This window comes from Eumetopias jubatus, unplaced genomic scaffold, assembly GCF_037043125.1.
Source record: "Eumetopias jubatus isolate StellerSeaLion01/CBP00866 unplaced genomic scaffold, mEumJub1_p1.0 scaffold_11, whole genome shotgun sequence".
Taxonomy (NCBI): domain Eukaryota; kingdom Metazoa; phylum Chordata; class Mammalia; order Carnivora; family Otariidae; genus Eumetopias; species Eumetopias jubatus.
This window is the reverse complement of record NW_028274817.1, coordinates 25592837-25611289: the sequence shown is the minus strand read 5'-3', so window position 1 is coordinate 25611289 and position 18453 is coordinate 25592837. Positions and strand designations below refer to the sequence as shown.

Sequence of the window (18453 nt, the reverse complement as noted above, 5' to 3'; positions counted from 1 at the left end):
AAGCTTACTCCCCAAAACAAACCAACAACCCCTTCCCCAAACCTTAAACTTATTTCCAGATTTTGAAGCATAAAAGGATAATGCATAACACAGCAAGCAAAGAGAGATTATAGAAATGTTGCCACATTACACGCATTTGATAACAATCTCATTAAAAGGGACCGTTGTCATCCATTGTTTCAGTTTGTGATAGGTATTTTTAAAGGTTATTCACTAGCTTACTGAATTTACTAGGGTGAAAGTATCTACTAAATAAATGAAGAATTTTTTTGTTTTACTTAGGCATGATGATTTTAAAAGACTCAAACCTTTGCTGAAGACTCCTTGAGTTCGATGAGACTGTCCTGTAGAAAATGAATGGAGATGACAGGTGAGCTGGCATAGTTCTCAGAACCCAGAGGAACTTTGGGAAGTATGGCTGTAACCTGGAAATAAACCAGCTACTTCTTGTGAGGATAAATCTTGTGATGTCAATTATTATATGAATATCAACAATAAAAAACAAAAGCAAAACCATGTAATGGAATTGTAATGTTAAAAAAACTAAATTATATGTGCTCAATGTAACAAATAAAAATCTTTGTTCATAATTTAAAAATAAATGTCAATGCCACATTTTTCATAACACTGTACGTAAACTATAAGTAATGTTAAGAGGCTCAAGAAAGCAAAACACTTTTTTCCCTCCACAAAAGGTTTAAAACAGTGGAGGTCACTGTGGAAGAACATTATCTTACATTTTCATGGTTGTTCTTTAATTGGGAGGTTTCAAATTTTACTTCACTTATGACTCTACCATAAATATAGACATTCTTAATCCTAGCCAAAAAACTCAGTGGCATTATATTAACAAGAAAACAAAATGTATTCTCTACAAGAGTAGTCACTTTTTTGCAAAGTGCCTCTGATGGTGAATCTCATACCTCCCACAAAAAAAGCACTTAAAAAAAAAAAGAAAGAAAAAGAAATCAATTACGGTATTCCACCACAGTGCTCTTGATGAAGAATTAGTTAACTTACAGTTTTAAAAGTTCAACGTACTGCAAATTCAAAGATTCCATGAAATTAGATGACTTTAGAATTAAAATTAAATATGGAGCAAGGAATGGCTACCCTGAGTCTTCAAGAAGGCTACACCCACGATTTTGTGCTGCAGTTGAATGCCTGGGGTTTCTCTTTGCTGGGTGGTAGGATTGGATGCCACATCTGCTTTTATCGTAACGCAAGGTTCAACTTGTTGGGAACCCAATGGGTATAAACAAACCTCCAAGGGAAGATACAACAGAAGCTGCATGCTCACTGAATATACATAACTACAGGAGAACTGATCACCAAGGAGACTTTAAAATGGAACTCCTTTCAAGACTCCTTCTTAGAAGGCACACATCGGTATGATGCTCATCAAGAAGCTTGATGAATTCAGAGGTATCTTGTTTATCCTGTATCATCCAGGAAGTCTTCAGGGCTATATATTCTTCAATATTTATGCTGAAAAATAGGCTTCATTCTGCTGAAAAGATTCATTTGCTTGTAGCTACCATTGCACTCCAAAAAAGACTGCTTAAAGCAGTGAGGCACTTCTGGGTAAAATTTTTCTTGCACTTTGAAACACTACAAAATTAGTGCTAGGTCCTTGAAGTTTTAATATTTTTATAATAAAAATACTCAATAGGAAAAAAATATCAGTCCACCAATATGTAAAAAATTCATTTTCTAATGCAATATAAAACCTCCAGTGGCTCCAGTGAATACTTGGCACAAGACTTGAAGGAAGTCAGGACACGTATTCCAACCAGGTGAGCCTAACATGGACGCTGCCTTCCTCAGGCTATACTAACCTTTACTGTTGAGGAATGTGATGGAGAAGGGTGGGTATCAATTTTGCGGCGTTTCTGTTCTGTTGGGACAAAAAGAAATGGTCACAGTAAGATAGATTTCTACTTTTTCCAAACACTTAAAAAATCACCACTTTTAAGGTCACTTTTAAAATCACCTTTAAGGTCATCAAGTATTCGCTCCCCGCCCCCCGCAAGTAAAGTCCCTAGATAGCTTGCCGAAACAAGGAAACAAGAACCAACTATACATTAACAAGAACCGAAAGTAAACCATATATAAAGAAAGGCGAACTTGCCCCTTTCAGGTTCTGCAACATCTGATCGGGGAACAGGTGACTTCAAGGACCCAGAAACTGGTGTTTTTTCTCCTCCTTTAACATTTTCCTTTGATTTCATTTCCTTTGCTATATCTCTTTCTCTGGATGGCTCCTTCTCTCTTTCCTTTTCTTGAGTCGATTTTGATTCTACGTTGGCAACAGTGGTTTTGAATTTCTCATCTTTAGCTTTTTCTTCCTTCTTGAATTTTTCTTTCTCTTTGTCTGACTTGGGTGTTCTTTCCTTCGTCTCTCTTGCTTTTTCATCTTTATTTGGCCGCTCTTCCTTCGGTTTTTCTTTACCATCTTTACCAAGTATCCTGGCCTCTGGAGTAGTAGCTGGAGTCTTTTCTTTTTTCTCTTTTTCTTTTTCTTTCCCTTTTTCTTTGTCATTTTCTTTAACAGCTTTGCTGCTTAAGAATAAAAACACAAGATCTTAAGACAAACAGTCATAAAACATATTCCATGTTATAAATCCTAAAGGGTTTCTTACTGACTTCAAAAATACAAGAGTAGCCCTTTGAAAACTAAAAGACCTTAAAGACAAGTAAAAAGTACTTCTTTATTCATTAAATAATAAATGACCAAATTCATGAACAGCAGATTAAAAAAGAATGACTAAAGTGATGTCAGGCCGTTCTTTGTATATGTTCATAACCTCTGAGGATTACAAGGTCACAACCAAAAATTATCCCACAAGCCGATCAAGGGTGCTATTATCAGGAACTGGATTACTTGGCTGGATGGATCACTGGTCTAAATCAGTGTAGGCTTCTTTTATGTTCATTATCCTTACCCAGAATGCCCACAGCAAGCACTCAATCCTAAAATGTTTTTCTAACTTCACCACCTACCTTCATCTGCATAACTCAGCAGGGGAAACAATGTCAGTCTCAGCATTATATAAAACATAATGAGGACAGTTAAGCGCATCACCAATTAGGGGTACACACAAAATTTCAAGGTCCAACATAAATGACTTTCACAGTATTCAACTACCACCCTGTTCCATTCATGTCTAATGAGGTTAATCATATAAGAATTTAGAATTCTGACATATAGCCAGTGTTCCTACCTGTTAGAGCTACTGTTTCCATTGCTTGAATTCCCTTTCGGTGTGGCACTAGAAGCTTTATTAACAGCTTTCACACCACACTGAGATCTCTCCCTTGATTTATCTGAAATAAAGGTAAGGTTTTATTTGATAAGCCCCTAATTATAAATAAACTATAATTTCACAGCAAAATGATTAGAGATTAATTAGAAAGAAACAAAGGGCTAATTTCTTCTTGACAGTTACATACTCCTACCTAAGGAATAAACTCTAATACTAAGCCAACATTTTATTTGTCATGCGATATAAAACAGCTTAGTTTGTTGAAACAAAATGTATTACTTATAAATTTCTACAAATAAGCATACCAGTCTCCTCAGTACTGCTTTCATCCGACTTAGATGCGCTTCCTATCGACGATGAAGAAGGCCCACCACCAGGCCCATTTTGTACACTGGCAACTGCATTCCTCGGAGGGGGGTCTTTGTGATGAAACTCATTTTCAGGTATCATGTATGACTTTCTACTTTTCAACTGCCCAGAGTAGCTGAAAGTCGCACAAAGTGTTTAAATATACAAATACAAATCAAAAGCACAAACATGGAGTTTAAAAGAATAAAATTAGCAAATTATTCACTCTGCTACTTGGTTTCAGAGAATAAAAAATACTAATTTTCAATAAGTTCCTGAAGGTCTTTATAGAGAGCCCCAGATGCTTTCTTAAAAAATAAAAATTTCAATGTAAACTAATCCTTAAACTAAGATGCCTTTTTCTCACTACCGAAGATCCAAAACTCAACTGACGATAATAAAATTACATTTCCTCCAAACCAAGACATATTGTATATGACTTTTGAAACTATCATCCAGTATAGACCGGAAGCTGATAATCAGAAGTGACAACTCTCACCAGCCTGTGGGAACATGATCGCATAATCTCCCATAATCTCCTGAAGTAAGGCAGAAGATAAACTTCAACACTGTAAAACATTTTAAAGTCTTCAGAATCCTTCTGTCATCTAGTCTCATAAGTCACATTAAAGTATAATTCTGTTACCCCATAGCCAATGCATATAGATCTGGCCTCTTCTCTTTTTCTTCTTGGCAGATTTTATGCACTCTTCTTTCCAAAGCCTGACCCAAATTCAAAACTTTTGGGTACCAAGGAAGTATTTTTGTTAGCACAATCAAGATATTCCTGATGTGAGTATATTCGCCTGTTTCAAGGCAATGTACGGATGCCTACAACAAACATTTTAAGATCTATTATTACAAAAGTATAAGTATAAAGAAAAAAACCACCTTTGAGAAACATAATTTTTTTTTACCTTGGTTAGTTTGTAATGCCATTTATGTACAACATGTCGAAAATTTTCATAGTCTAATTGGTCAGCTTTATTTCCACCATCAAATCCAGTGGCCCGTAATATAGTAAGGAATCCTGGATAATTTCCACATTCCTTGCGGGGGGGAGGGGGGGAGAAAGGTCGTTAAAGAAAAATTCTGCCCCTAAAATAGCAGAAGCTGAAAACTTAAGTGGACTAGATTAATGATTCCATGCAAAAACAAGATGTGTATTTGAATGACAGGTAGTTTTCACAGAAAGGTTCAACTTATTCAGTGGTAGGAATTTGGAATGTCAGTTTGAGATAGATTTTTTTAAAAAGCACTTTTTAATAATGAATGATGTTTAAATTTTAAACACTGTTTTACAACTGAATCTTAAACTCAGCTTCCCTTTCAGAACTGAACCTAAAGATTACTGAAAGCTGCTGTTAAATACATGGGTAAAATGTAAGGGTGTTTATTAGCCATACCTTTTCATACGTGGCTCTGTCACTGTGCCACCGGGTCACAGTCTCTAACATGCAGCAAAGAAATCTCCCATACCGACTAGCTTCATTTTCAGTACAGCTTGCAACTGTGTAAATTATATCAGAGAAAACCTACAGGAAAAATGTTTGAAAAATAAAAACAAATCAAGGTCAAAATTAGTTCAAAATAGTAAAAGGTTTTTATAGCAAATAAACTGAACAGGTTAGTTTAGTCAAAATGTATCTTCCCCTTTTATAGTCACAATTCCAGAAACCTTTAAAGATTTTGGCCTTTGTGAGGAAATAGTTCATTCATAAAGCAAAAACAACAAACTTTTATTTAAAAAAACTGATTTACAATGACAGTGGAAAAAACTATCATTATTATTACAACATAACTTCTTCAACAAAGACTTAGCCATAGATATTACTGAGGTTAGGGGGACAGTAAGCAGAGGCGAGGCTGACAGAAACTAGAAATAGGCAGCTGACATGCTGTGACATATACTACATTTTAAAACCACAAATGCAGTATTTACTATTAAGAAAAAAGCCAGATGCAAAAATACATAAATGTAACCATACTGAAAAGCATCCCTGCTTTTATGTATGAAGGTGTAAGCTGTTTTGTTGTTTTTTTGAGGGGGTGAAGGTTAAGAAAAAGAGTTCTATTATGACAAACATATAAACCCATACTATGAGTTACTACATGAACTAGGAGTGCTTATTACATGTCAGGCACTACTCAAAGCACTTTCGTGTGCAGTGACTCATTTAATTGTCACAACAATCTTATGAAGCAAGTACTATTATCCCATTTTACAGATAAGAAAACTGAGGCACAGAGAGGTTAAAAAACTTGCCAAAGATCGTATAGCTAGAAAGTAGCAGAGCTAGGATTCAAGTTCAGGCACTTGGCTCTTGAGTTCATGCTTTTAACCACACACACAATAATACCTCTATAGATTATAATGTTTAGCTATCTTTGTGTGAGTTTTTTTTTTTAAAGGTTGCAATAAAAAGAACTTACTCGATCATAGCAAAGAAGTGTGGAAAAATTTGGAGTTTTCTGTTGATGTACCAATTCAACAAAACGAGCACAGTAAACAGCATCAATTGCTGAAAAAATACATCGAGGAAATATACACAGCTGTAGAAATTTTGTGATGGTCTCATTTTTGGTAGATTCTAAAAATAAGGGAAGAATATATTAAGTGGTAAACTTCTTCCTCAAGTGCCTCAAGACCACTAAACATGACAACATATTAATTTTAGTGTAAAGAATGCTATAAAAAAAACCCCACAAACTCCTTATAGTTTGTAACCAAAAGGTCATGCCTGGGATAAAACTTTCACTTTCACTACGTGGACATTTTTCTATCTATAACTTCTCCAGAAACATGATTTCATACAGAAAGGTTGAATGATAAGCTGCCAATATTGTAGTTATAAGTTAATTTCACCAGCAAACTAAAACAGTTCCTTTGGTGAACATGTGAGGTCGACTCTGCATTTATGAATAACCAAAGAATGGGATAGTGAACACTGAGTTGAAATACAAACATAATACACTTCAACACCTCTGAAGTTATAGAGGTTTGCTTTTGTAATTTGGCAGTAGCAGGAACATAACAATTCCAACAACCTACTTGCTAAAAGCCAGTTGTCCTTTTCCAGTTTCAGTCTCTGTAGAACTCGCTGTACATGTTCCATCTGTTTCTTTTCTTCTTCAAGAAGCTTGTCCTGAAGGGCAGTACAACGCTCTTTCTCTTTTTTCTTTTTATTTGGAGGCTACGAAGTATAAGTTAGATACTTTTCTAACTACATGCACATTACCTCCCTTCCTTTTAATTAAAAAATTCAAAAAGAGATCAGTGCTGATATTTTATATTTACCACTTCACAGGGATATTGAGGAGTCTACCTGGATGTGCTTTCACCGTCATTCAACAAATTCAAAATCTGGTCTTCACATCAAAACAGGCTACCTTCCTAGCACTCATACTTTTAGTCTCAGGCATGAAGTCGTCTTTGACTCTTCCTTCTCCTTCATTCCAGCATCCCGATTGCTTACAAGTCTCATGCATTCCCACTACCTCCACCAATAGTCTATGTTCTCAGTACTTCACAATGAATTACCCTAAGAGCCACCTAGCTGGACTCCAGCCTTGATGCCAGTCCCTTCCCCTAAGAAATGCATCCTTCGAACCACTGTCAAGAGTAATCTTTCTAAAGTACCATTTTTACCATTATCACTTCCCTGCTGAGGAATCTAATATAGCTCTCAATTTTATCAAGTCTTCTTTACTAACTTTCACTTCTCTACATAATCTGATCCCATCCTAACCATTCAAATTTATCACTAAGCCCATTCACTACAGTAAAAGTGGTCTCTTTAAATCTTAAATTACTTCATACCTTTGCTGAAGCTCTTGAGTGGCCAATCTGCCTCCCTATTTCCAAACCTAATCTACCTTCAAAGCCTACCTAGCTCAAGACTCACCTCTTCAATAAAGTCTTCTCCTAAAGAGTTCTCCTTTTGGGAACTCCTATTGCTCTTGCAACTGGAGTCACACAGATCATTTTATATTGCTAACACAATCTTCAGTTTAAAAAAAAAAAACAACTCAAATACCTTTTGTGTGATCATAACTGCCAGGTATTCACCAAGCCCCTGCCCCACCCACTGGGAGGTCACCATTAACTCACTTAGGAAAATACTATATAGCAATAAGATCACAGCTTTAAGGAACCTGAACTAATACAAAGCATGCGTAATATTAAATTATTACCATGAAATTATTGTACTTGAGCTACTAGAACAAAAACCTACCATTTCCTGATTGTCATCAATTGCTTTCATCTGGACTTTAAGTTTATTGACTTCCCGTTCATAGCTGGTGTGTGGAACTGCAAGGTCATACATTGTCAATGACCAGAATGTGGCATAGAACTGAGGGCTGATGTCATCCCAGACTTTGGAAACGTGTAAGGAGACCACTGCTTCATGGACAGGAGCCATCACCATTTCACATGATGTAATATACTTGTGAACTTTATGTTGCTGTTTACTTCCCTTTTCTGATTTTTTAAGTTCATCATATTTAGACTGGAGATAAAAAGTAAAAACAAACACAACACAATTTATAGCACTAACTTTCATAGTATAAAAACCTATATGTTCCCTTTTCAAGAATCAGAAGACAACCAATCAAAACTGTTGTAGGAATTCTAAGTTCTTACCAATGACATTTATTTTAAGATAAATCATCCCTGGAAGCTGTTCTCATCTTTAGTCCTGTGTGATCACTAGGAGCTTTTAAGAAGATTCTTATTAAATCTCACCTGTTGCATAAGTAAATAGGGTATGTGTACCCCCTCCACCATCCATATCTTCCACCGTACTCTCGCTTACTACTACATTAAGAATTGAACATGTAGGGTTTCCACTCCAGCTTTTAAGATCTTCAAGGGAACCAAGTAAAGGGTCTTAACACTAGTAAAGAGGCATAATGGAACTAGGAACAACCAACCAGCACAGTATGCTTTATTACTACACATAGCCCCTGTTGGCCATTACAATTTGTCAATTAAGAAAGTGGATCTGGGGCGCCTGGCTGTCGGTGGAATGTGCAACTTTTCATCTCAGGGTTGTGAGCTCCAGCCCCACTTTGGGTATAGAAATTACTTAAAAATAAAATCTTCAAAAAAACAAAAAAAAAAAAGAGAAAGAAATTGGATCAACATTAAGAAAGGCTATGAGAGGGTGCCTGGGTGGCTCAGTTGGTTAAGCGACTGCCTTCGGCTCAGGTCATGATCCTAGAGTCCTGGGATCGAGTCCCACATTGGGCTCCCTGCTCAGTGGGGAGTCTGCTTCTCCCTCTGACCCTCTTCCCTCTCGTGCTATCTCTCATTCTCTCTCTCAAATAAATAAATAAAATCTTAAAAAAAAAAAAAGAAAAGAAAGGCTATGAGAAAGTTACTATAAGACTGCTAAGTAAGGTGACTAACTGTTCAGGTTTGCCAGTGAATGAGGGGATTCCCAGGATGTAAGAGTATAGTGCCAAAACTGGCGAAGTCCCAAACAAACCTAAATAAGACTTTTTTTATTTTTAAGATTCTGTTTACTTATTTCAGAGAGAGGGAGTGAGCATGCATGAGCGAGAGCAAAGGCAGTGGGAGGGGCAAAGGGAGAGGGAGAAACAGATTCCCCACCAAGCAGGGAGTCCAACACAGGGTTCAATTCTAGGACGCTAGAATCATGACCTGAACTAAAGGCAGATGCTTAACGGACTGAGCCACCCAGGCGCCCCTAAGTAAGACTTCCTATGAAATGGATATGGTATATTAGTTTAAAGCATGTGGGAATTGACACTGCAGCTTTTTTAGACTGGACTGGTTTATCCTAATTTGGAAGAGAGTCAGAGGAAAGCCATACTTTTCATAAGAGTATGAGGAAAAGAATCTGTTAGTACAATGGGAGGGAACTACATATTAGTTCACAGAGCATAATACCAAATGTAAAAAAGAAAATAATACAAAGTGTTGTTGCTATTGTCTCATGTCCTTCAGTCTAAGATGAAAATTTTGTTTGGGTTAGGCATCATCCCTGAATATGAACCTAAGAGGAGATTAAAACATTTCTTTTTGTTAGAAAAGCATTTAAATCATCAGTTTGTACTAAACATGGAACCCAGAACTAGAAGGTCAGAGGTCAAAGGTTCCACTTCCAGTTCTGCATTGTGGTAGACAAGAGTCTTGGCTCCTTACACTCCAGCTGTCTTCCCTCCTAAGTGTCTCTATACCCCAGGCTAACTGGACTGAAGATATACCAAGTATTTTGTTCCAGAGGGTATCTCAAGCAGCATCTTACAATTATTATAATTACAATCTGAGACTCTTACAAATTTTCTGTAAGTGGATTTACTTTCTGTTACCCCCATTTTAGAGAGCACGCTGATAATTATGAGACCACACAGGTGACAAAACTACAAACAATATTACTTATGAGAGAGAAGTCCCAATTACATCACAGACCTGAGAGAATAACAGCAAGGATAAGGAAGCATTTTTACACTTTGAGGGCAGGTCCTGTTGATGGTAACTAGTATCAATCTGTGAGGCAGAATGACATCTGCTAAGGTTCTAACAAAACACAGAGTAAGCAGTGCCAAAACTACCTGTATAGGATAGCTTAACTACCTGATTGGGGCAAGATCTAGAATATGAAGTGGGTGGGGGAAAGCCTTTCTTTCAGAACTGTGTTACAAGGTGGGTCTCAACAATTAGAACTGAAAATTATGTTTATAGGTATGAGAGGGTAATGATGTGGTACAACAGCCCCCCATCTCCCCAGTCCTCGGGTTCTGAATCTGTCACTTTTATTGCTAGGTACCCACCTAGTCCCTATCTAGTTAAAAAAAATGAGGCTTGATCAGAAAAGACAGCTATACTTCATATTTAACTAGGATGAATAGCTCCTGGTCTAAAGTTTAACTCCCTCTTCAAGCTTACACCTTAAGTCAAATGGAGAGGCATAACAGTTCTACATCTCAAGTCACTCTGCACTAAATCTATGAAATAGAACTGATATCCACAGTTACTGCTATACTTCTAATTCCTGTTCAAAAAGCTCTTCTTGCCCCAATAACCTGAACAGTGTTTGGCTGGCTGAATTATTCCCATGAGAGCCTACTGGTAATCAATTTACGGAAGGGTCCTAGCAGTCCTCCAATATTCATACCCTCTCATCAAAGGCTCTTCAAGAGAGGCTCTCAGGCGCCTGGGTGGCTCAGATGGTTAAGCGTCTGCCTTCGGCTCAGGTCATGATCCCAGGGTCCTGGGATCGAGTCCCGCATCAGGCTCCCTGCTCAGTGCAGAGCCTGCTTCTCCCTCTCCCTCTGCCATTCCCTCTGCTTGTGCTCTTCTGTCTATCTCTCTGTCAAATAAATAAATAAAATCTTAAAAAAAAAAGAGAGAGAGAGAGAGGCTCTCATCCAAGAAGCAAAAGCAAGGATCCCCAGGAAGTTTGGGTGTCCATCCAGTGCAACCAAGGTTGCCAAAGAACTCCTTTTCCAGAGGGTGTTATGTGGCCTATTGGTAACAGACTTATCCCTGATTTGGCTTTATAGCCACCTCTATAGAGTTCTTTGTTTTCCTCTGCAACCCTGAGAGGGGAAATGACATTTCTTTTAGATTTTTGTATCTCTTAAATGACAAAGACACAATATTTTACACAGGCTACAGAAAAGGTAGCTATTAGTATGAATGACCTGCTCCATTTCTGACCTGGAAAAGTTCAGCCAACCTCAGGCAACCAGGTGTTCCTGTTTGCTAGGGTTCAATATCGCTGATTAGTGTGTTAACCTCTCAGTATAACACAGGGCAGGTCAGAATTCCTGAGATGAAGCAACTCTCCCACCTCAGTCCTTCAAGAAATCAGGTTCCCTGTTGTATAGCCTGAGAGACTGATCTACTGCGGGGTGGGGTGACAACACAAGACATAACTATGCAAAGAGAGCACACCATTTTCTGGAGTGAAAGATTCTAAAGGAGGAAAAAAGAGGCCTAATCCTACCCCCTGTCCCTTTTTCCGTTCTGGAGAATATAGCACAGTATTGCTGTATAATGCTAATCAAGTGATAACTGAATCAATTAACAGTTACTTGTTAGAGGGAAGTGTGACACGGTAGCAGTTGATATGTAAACACTAATAGCTGATGGTCAATTAAATGATCAATTAGACTCCAAATTTCTCAGCGTCTTTTTCCCACACCTCCACTACACAACCCTATGTTCCTACTGGGAACAAAGAAGGGATCCTACTTTAAGAGAAAGGACCAAGGTCTTCCCCCAAAATCTGTAGTGAAAGCCTTCCTTACACAGTACAGACTTAAAACCAACAACAAATAAACAGAAGGGCCAGAATTCAAGCCGACACAAAGATGAAGAATGTGCTGGGGGGCTCCAGTCAGAATGGAGAAGTACTATAGTTTCCAAACAGAGGCCTGACCGTGGTGAAGGAAAAGGAAGAGTCAATTCCCATTAGAGGTCACTGCTTTGTAGGCAGGAGTCCAGGTGGCAGAGAAGAGGAGGGAAGGCAGTCTCCTCTTCCCCCAACCATCCTTACAGTCACTGCTGGGATGCCCTGCTTGGGAAAGCTCTGGTTTGCTTTTGTGCTTTTCTTTTTAGTTGTCTCATTTAGGTGGAGAGAAATAAAACAAGAACTATGAATACCTTTCCGAGAAGTTACATAACACAACCTACAAGAGTTTTTAGAGTGGCTGGAGGTGGTTAGGTCTTTCTGTCTGTATTTCTCTCAAGGCAGTATGAATAGCAAGTCAACTGACAGGGATATTGTTACTGAGGAAAGAGGACTCTGTATTCAATAGGAGTGTTTCGCAGAATCACCTACCAGATTTTCCTGCATCAGAATCAACTAGCACTTGTTAAAAAACAAACAAAAACAAAAACTAAACAGAAATTCCCAGGTACTATTGAAGTTACTACCATTAGAATCTGGGGACACGGGATTGAGTTTCAAAGATGCTTCGCTGGTGACTCTCATCTACACTAATGTTTGAGCGCTACAGTTTAAAGGGCCCTTAAGACATCAACCTGGACAACTGGTGGTATAGTACTAGTAAGACTTACTTTTAAAGGGAGCATTTTCATTGTACACTGCTCAGAGATGAGTATTAACAAAAGAGTAACTCTCCAAGAGACATAATCTGTATCTGTGTCAAACTAAAATACATTTACAGTTAAGAAATAATTTGGAATAATTCTTGAATGGCAGCAAAGACACTTACACTTACCGAAATATGGTGTGCATACATTGGCCTAGACAGGAAAAATGCTGCATCATGGGGTGTATGAAATTCGTTACAGAGCACGTCAATTGAAGGCACTCGCTTTATATAATCTTCTGTGCTTAGATTAGATGCTAAAAACCCACCAAACTGTACCAGGGTATCATGACACTAAATTTAAAAAATAAGACAAAAAACACAAATGTGCTACCATTTTATGAAACATAAAAATTTTCCAAAATGATTATGTCATTTTAACAGTATTTTGATTAACATTTAAGAATTCAAATTTTACAACTTAAAAGAACTTTAGAGACAATCTATAAACATCATCATGTAATCATATTACTAAAAAAGATGCCAAGGCCCTGAAAAGTTGATCAATCTAAGGCTTTAATAGTCAACGAGGTCTCAAGTTCCAAGCCACTGTTCATCACTTTTAGTAACAGGATATATTTACCCTACATCACATACAATTTTATGTATACAGCATTTCCTTGCCCTAGAGTAAAACTTCATTTATAAAATATATGTGATCTTTTTTCCCTTGTAATACAGTTGGTGATAAACACATTTTGTAGGCTAATCACAGGTTTTGCTGCTTAATATTTATGATATATTTTATGAAGATCACATCTACTTAGTTCTGATTGAAATTCCAGAGTTCCAGAGATCAGGAAAGATATGAGAACAAACAACCTGAAGTTAACTACTTAACTCAAAACCTTGTACATATTATTACATCTCCTACAGCCTTCTCTTAAATACCGTAATTTGCACAGAAACAGCCCCTATTTCCAGAATGTCTATTTTACATTAGAGTGTTTCACACTCATATGATGTGCAAAATGAATCTTAAAAATTTTATCACATTCCATATTTTCCATTATCAGGATAAAAAAATCCATATAAACACAAAAGCCACTGTAACTTGCCTGATCATAGAGTTTTCCCACAAGTTTCAAATGTTTCTCTCCACCTTCTTGGAAGATTACCCCATTCCTCTGCTGAGCCATAAGCAAACAGAGAGGAAGAGCAAGATCATGGTCCAACAGCGCATCCTTTAATCTCTGGGAGGATTTTTTAGTGTTTCTAATCTGGCCAAAATAACCACCCTGCACAAGAGAAGACATAAACTTACCAGTGTAGAGTACATTAACACATGCTTTCTGATTTGAAAAAGACATAGAAAAGGCTGTTACAATCCTGAAGATAAAAAAAAAAACCTTTACATTCCTTCCCTTTCTTCACACATTTATTTTAGTGACACTGTTGTTGGTTAGAGTCACTGGCTTAAAGATAACTGTCAATTGTCTTTAAACTTCTGCATATTTTCCATTTTCTACCTGGGAGTCCCTTATAAAGGATTATTCTTCATTCAGTATGGAACAGATTCAACAACAGAGTAACTATGTTCAGATTTACACCAGTTAGGATATCAAGGACCACCAGAAGACTTGATATTTACTTCTCTTATAGATGTGACACTGTCTTTTATACTTTGTTTCAGCTTTTTGAAAGGGTTAAAGTAACTAGTATATCAATTTTTGAAAGGGAGGTGAGGGCAGTCATATGGCAAGGGTACATATGGCTTTGACATTTGGCTTCATGTACTTATGTGTTGTCTGGATTCTTTAGTATGAGCATGCGTATATCTGGAACTTAAAAAATCGATTAAAAAAACTAGCAACTCTCACCTCAGCTTTTAGTTGCTCTCCACCAGTCATGGCCTCTAGTTGCTCCATTGTCATTTCCTCTGTAATTTCTATTCCTGCCATTTTTTGTACCACTTCTTTCAATATAAGCAGGTCAAAACTATTTAGAAAAAATAAGAAATAGTCTGTAGTTGAAACTTCAAACATAAAAGTGACAATATATATTATAATTAATATGCTGAGAATCCCTAAATTATTTGTATATAAATATGGAGCAAAAGGGGCTGGAGTGGTTTTTAAGGAAAAACTGCATTCCTAGAACTATACTGAAAAATATTTGGGGCATGTAATAGGTTTATGTTTATTTTAACTTTTTCCTTGGGAATAATTTCAAACTTACAGATAGGATGTAAAGATAAAAATTAGTACAAAGCATACCCATATACCCCGACTTCACCTATTATTAACATTCTTACTCCTGTTCACTTTATCATTTGTTTTCTCTCTCTCCCTCCCTTTCTACACACACACACACACACACACACACACACAATTTTTTTGAACCATTTGGGGTAACTTATTTAGTAAGCAACATCATTTTAAGGGCACATTATACCCCTAAAATTCCAAAGAATGTATTTCCTAAGAGTGCATTTCCTAAGAATATAGCCATTCTCTTAACATAACCACAGCACAGTTACCAACTTTAGTAAATCTAACACTGATAATACTTTATAGTTCATATTTCATTTTTATCAGTTTGCCCAACAGTCCTTCATAACATTTTTAAAATGTTCTTTTTTAATTCAAGTATAATTAACATAGTTTATATTAGTTCTAGTCATGTAAGATATAGTGATTCAACAATTCCATACATTATTCAGTGCTCATCATGGTTTAAATGAACTCTTAATCCCCTTCACTTCTTCAGAGCATTTCTTTTATCCTCCAGTACAAGGTGGCCAATACATGTATTTGATGGTATAGCGCCATCTCTCTAAACAATCACACACACTTGGAAGGGATGGAGGGAGCGAGGGAGAGGAGAAAGAAAAAAAGGAAGGGAATGGAAGTGTATGAGCCTAAGATGACAGCCTTAAGAACATCTGTTATTGTGCCAATAGTTATGCATTTTAATTCTCAAAGTTTAGGACTGTCAATGAAAATAACAACTTATGACTTTCAAGATCTTTAATTAGTTAAGTAGTAAAGATAAAGTGGAAACCTTCTTTCCTACAAAACAAATACAGATGTTTGTATTTGTTTGGAAACCAAAGGTAAAGCTAGACATACCCAAGACACAAGTTAATAACAAACAAAAGGCACAGTTTTTGAAGATTCTTATTAAGTGCTTACTCTCTCAACTTGTCTTGCCTTCCCTAAACGTAGTTTATGAAAACAAGAGAGCCCTCATGCAAATTAGTATGCAACAAGTACCAATAAAATGTTTTAATTTTTCCTTAAACTCTCTTTTAATATAAACTATATTCAGAGTACAGAAAACTGAGTTACAGATTTTAAAATAATGTTATATTCTCCTAGCCCATAGACACAGGAGAGTAAAATGTATAGGAATGGTGGAAAGATGCACATAGTGTAAGTGATATGCTGACAAAATCCTAAATCTAATTATTTTTTTAAGTTTTCCCTAATCCAAAATAATAATCTCTCAAAAATTACTTAGGTTATACTTGTGTGGAACACCAGATAGCTTTACAAATTTTTGTTCACTTTCTACCAGAAAGTTTTGGAGAACAATTCCAGTTCTTTGATTCTAGTCAGTCTACTGCTGATGAGGTTTAATATACATACTAATTCAAACTCTAAACACTGATAGTGGTCCAGAATAAAATAATAAAACCCAATATTCATAAAGAAAAGAGAACACCGTCCAAAAGGTATATAAGCTGTATGTATCTCTGAAGTTCAAATTCAAAAGAAATTGTGTTTTAAAAATACTGTATATACCCTCAAAATAAGTATGTTCCTACCATATGCTTAAAGGCCAATTACTGTCCAGCAGCACAATCAATAATGCAATGCATTTTGTCATAAGAGGATTTACAATATACCATATAAACCATTTACTCAAGAGCCTAACAGATAGTCAAAATGAAATGTCTTTTTAATGAGTTACATATATAGCCAAATATTACATTTCTTTCTGCAAAAAAGTGTTTATGTATGAAATTACAATTTCTTTTAAAGAATTCCATATAAATAAGTGAGCAACTATTCTACTTAAGCCTACAACATACTTTTTCAGAAATAGCAATCTCAATATCCCAATACCACCAGAAGTATTCTAATTATTGAATTTCATTTACATATAATTTGCTATGAATACCTTTTGCCTGCCTTTAGCTGATTAGCCACATATTGAAGAAGACCAGCAAGATCAATTGGATATTTACGAAAAACTGCACCACAGAAACTAGCCAGACCTATATGAAATAAAAAAATAGGGCTTTTAAAAAACAGTTCATAAAACAAAAAAAAAAAAAAAAAACACATTATTAGGTGGCATTTCTCAACTAACTCAATTTCTAAAACAAAATGAGGTAGGAATAATTGTACTGCTGATGCCACTGAATGGAGTTTTACAATTAATAATAGCTAATATTTATTGAGCATACATACGCTAAGACTATACTAAGTAAGCACTTTACGTTAATTAACTCATTTAATTTTTGCAATAATCATCTCAGGTTGGTATAAAACCTATCGATGAGGAAAATTTGGAACAGATATATCATGCAACCTGTTCATGTCACATAGCTGGTATGAGGTAGAGCAGTGATTCAAAGGTATACGGCCTGACTCCAGAGCCTGTTAGGCCACAACAATTACCCAGGCTACAACAAAATCTTGCAGATCACCCAGCAAATTTAAATGATCAACAAAACACCTGCCTTTCTAATGTTTGAGTTACACACACAAAAATCTCTCATCTAGAAACATGCTACTAGATGTGGAGAGGGAAGGAAACAGACCAAGAAGCAAACAAGAGACCAATTTTAACCAATAGTCCTTATTGCATCATGAGTAAGGAGAAAACCCCAGTCATGAGGAGATCCTAGTAAAATCAAGTGATCTGTAGCCTTTTCAACAATTATTTGCTGAGCACCTTAAAGGATAATGGAAAAGACACAGGACCTGCCCTCAAGGAGCTTACAGTCTAGTGAGGGATACAGAAAAGGAAGCTGAAATAACTATGATGAATAAAAGGTTCCATGGGAGCACAGAGAGGAGCACCTAACTCCGACTTTTGGGTAGGAGCATTAACAGGAAAAGTTTTCTGAAGAAAAGTGACCTCTCTAAGCTGAAATCTAATGAATAAGTAGATGTGGTGGAGGAAATGAGTAGACATGGAAGGGTATTCCAAGTAGAGGCAATAACATGTACAAAAAGGCCATGGAAAGTACAAGTTCAGTATTAATGGAACCCAGAATATGGGGAGGGGCAAAAGATGAGCCTAACACACCAAGTAAGGACCTGATCCCAAAAGAACTTACTTGTATGACTTAATGCAGATTTCAGACTTTAAAAGGCAATGGGGAGCTACCACAAGATTCAGCTATCAGACACAATAGGTTGAAAGAAAAGGGAACTCACTGCTAGAAATCAAAAGCACAAGAAATTTAGAACAAAACAAGGCTAGGGTTTCTGTTAACAACCAAGTTTTTGTTCTTTTAAGATGAATGAAACCTCAGGATGGAAAGGAGAGAGAGGAGAAGAGTTCCCTTAAGATTGATTCCTCTAAAATAATAGAAGGGAATTTTTATCTCCCCAGTAATGCTTGCACAAATTCTATCACAGCCAATACTGGACTCTTGAGTTGGAAAATGAATAAGTACTACATGAACCTCCTTACACAGCCAAAGACTTAGACACACTGAGAGCAAGCTGAGTGGCTAGGTATTCTCAAGACCTCTTGACAAACAGGGTCTTAGCATTAGCAATAGAATACT

The 18453-nt window shown here is 36.6% G+C and overlaps 1 protein-coding gene across 13 annotated transcripts in view; it reads right to left on the bottom strand.

Moving 5' to 3' along the window:
* The window catches only part of THOC2 (THO complex subunit 2), a 114170-nt gene that overhangs the window by 16225 nt on the left and 79492 nt on the right, over positions 1-18453 (bottom strand). For 6 of the 13 annotated variants that reach the window (XM_028122705.2, XM_028122704.2, XM_028122706.2 and 3 more), the window contains exons 19-33: positions 16830-16926; positions 14525-14642; positions 13763-13942; positions 12834-12998; positions 7850-8125; positions 6667-6808; positions 6048-6205; positions 5021-5149; positions 4532-4663; positions 4261-4445; positions 3572-3750; positions 3225-3327; positions 2132-2562; positions 1839-1897; positions 309-440 (exon numbers count right to left, since the gene is read on the bottom strand). In XM_028122705.2, the coding sequence (XP_027978506.1) occupies positions 309-440; positions 1839-1897; positions 2132-2562; positions 3225-3327; positions 3572-3750; positions 4261-4445; positions 4532-4663; positions 5021-5149; positions 6048-6205; positions 6667-6808; positions 7850-8125; positions 12834-12998; positions 13763-13942; positions 14525-14642; positions 16830-16926 (2486 nt within the window). The remainder of the gene's footprint in view (positions 1-308; positions 441-1838; positions 1898-2131; positions 2563-3224; positions 3328-3571; positions 3751-4260; positions 4446-4531; positions 4664-5020; positions 5150-6047; positions 6206-6666; positions 6809-7849; positions 8126-12833; positions 12999-13762; positions 13943-14524; positions 14643-16829; positions 16927-18453) is intronic. The other 7 variants (XM_028122713.2, XM_028122714.2, XM_028122711.2 and 4 more) reach the window with 5 other exon arrangements.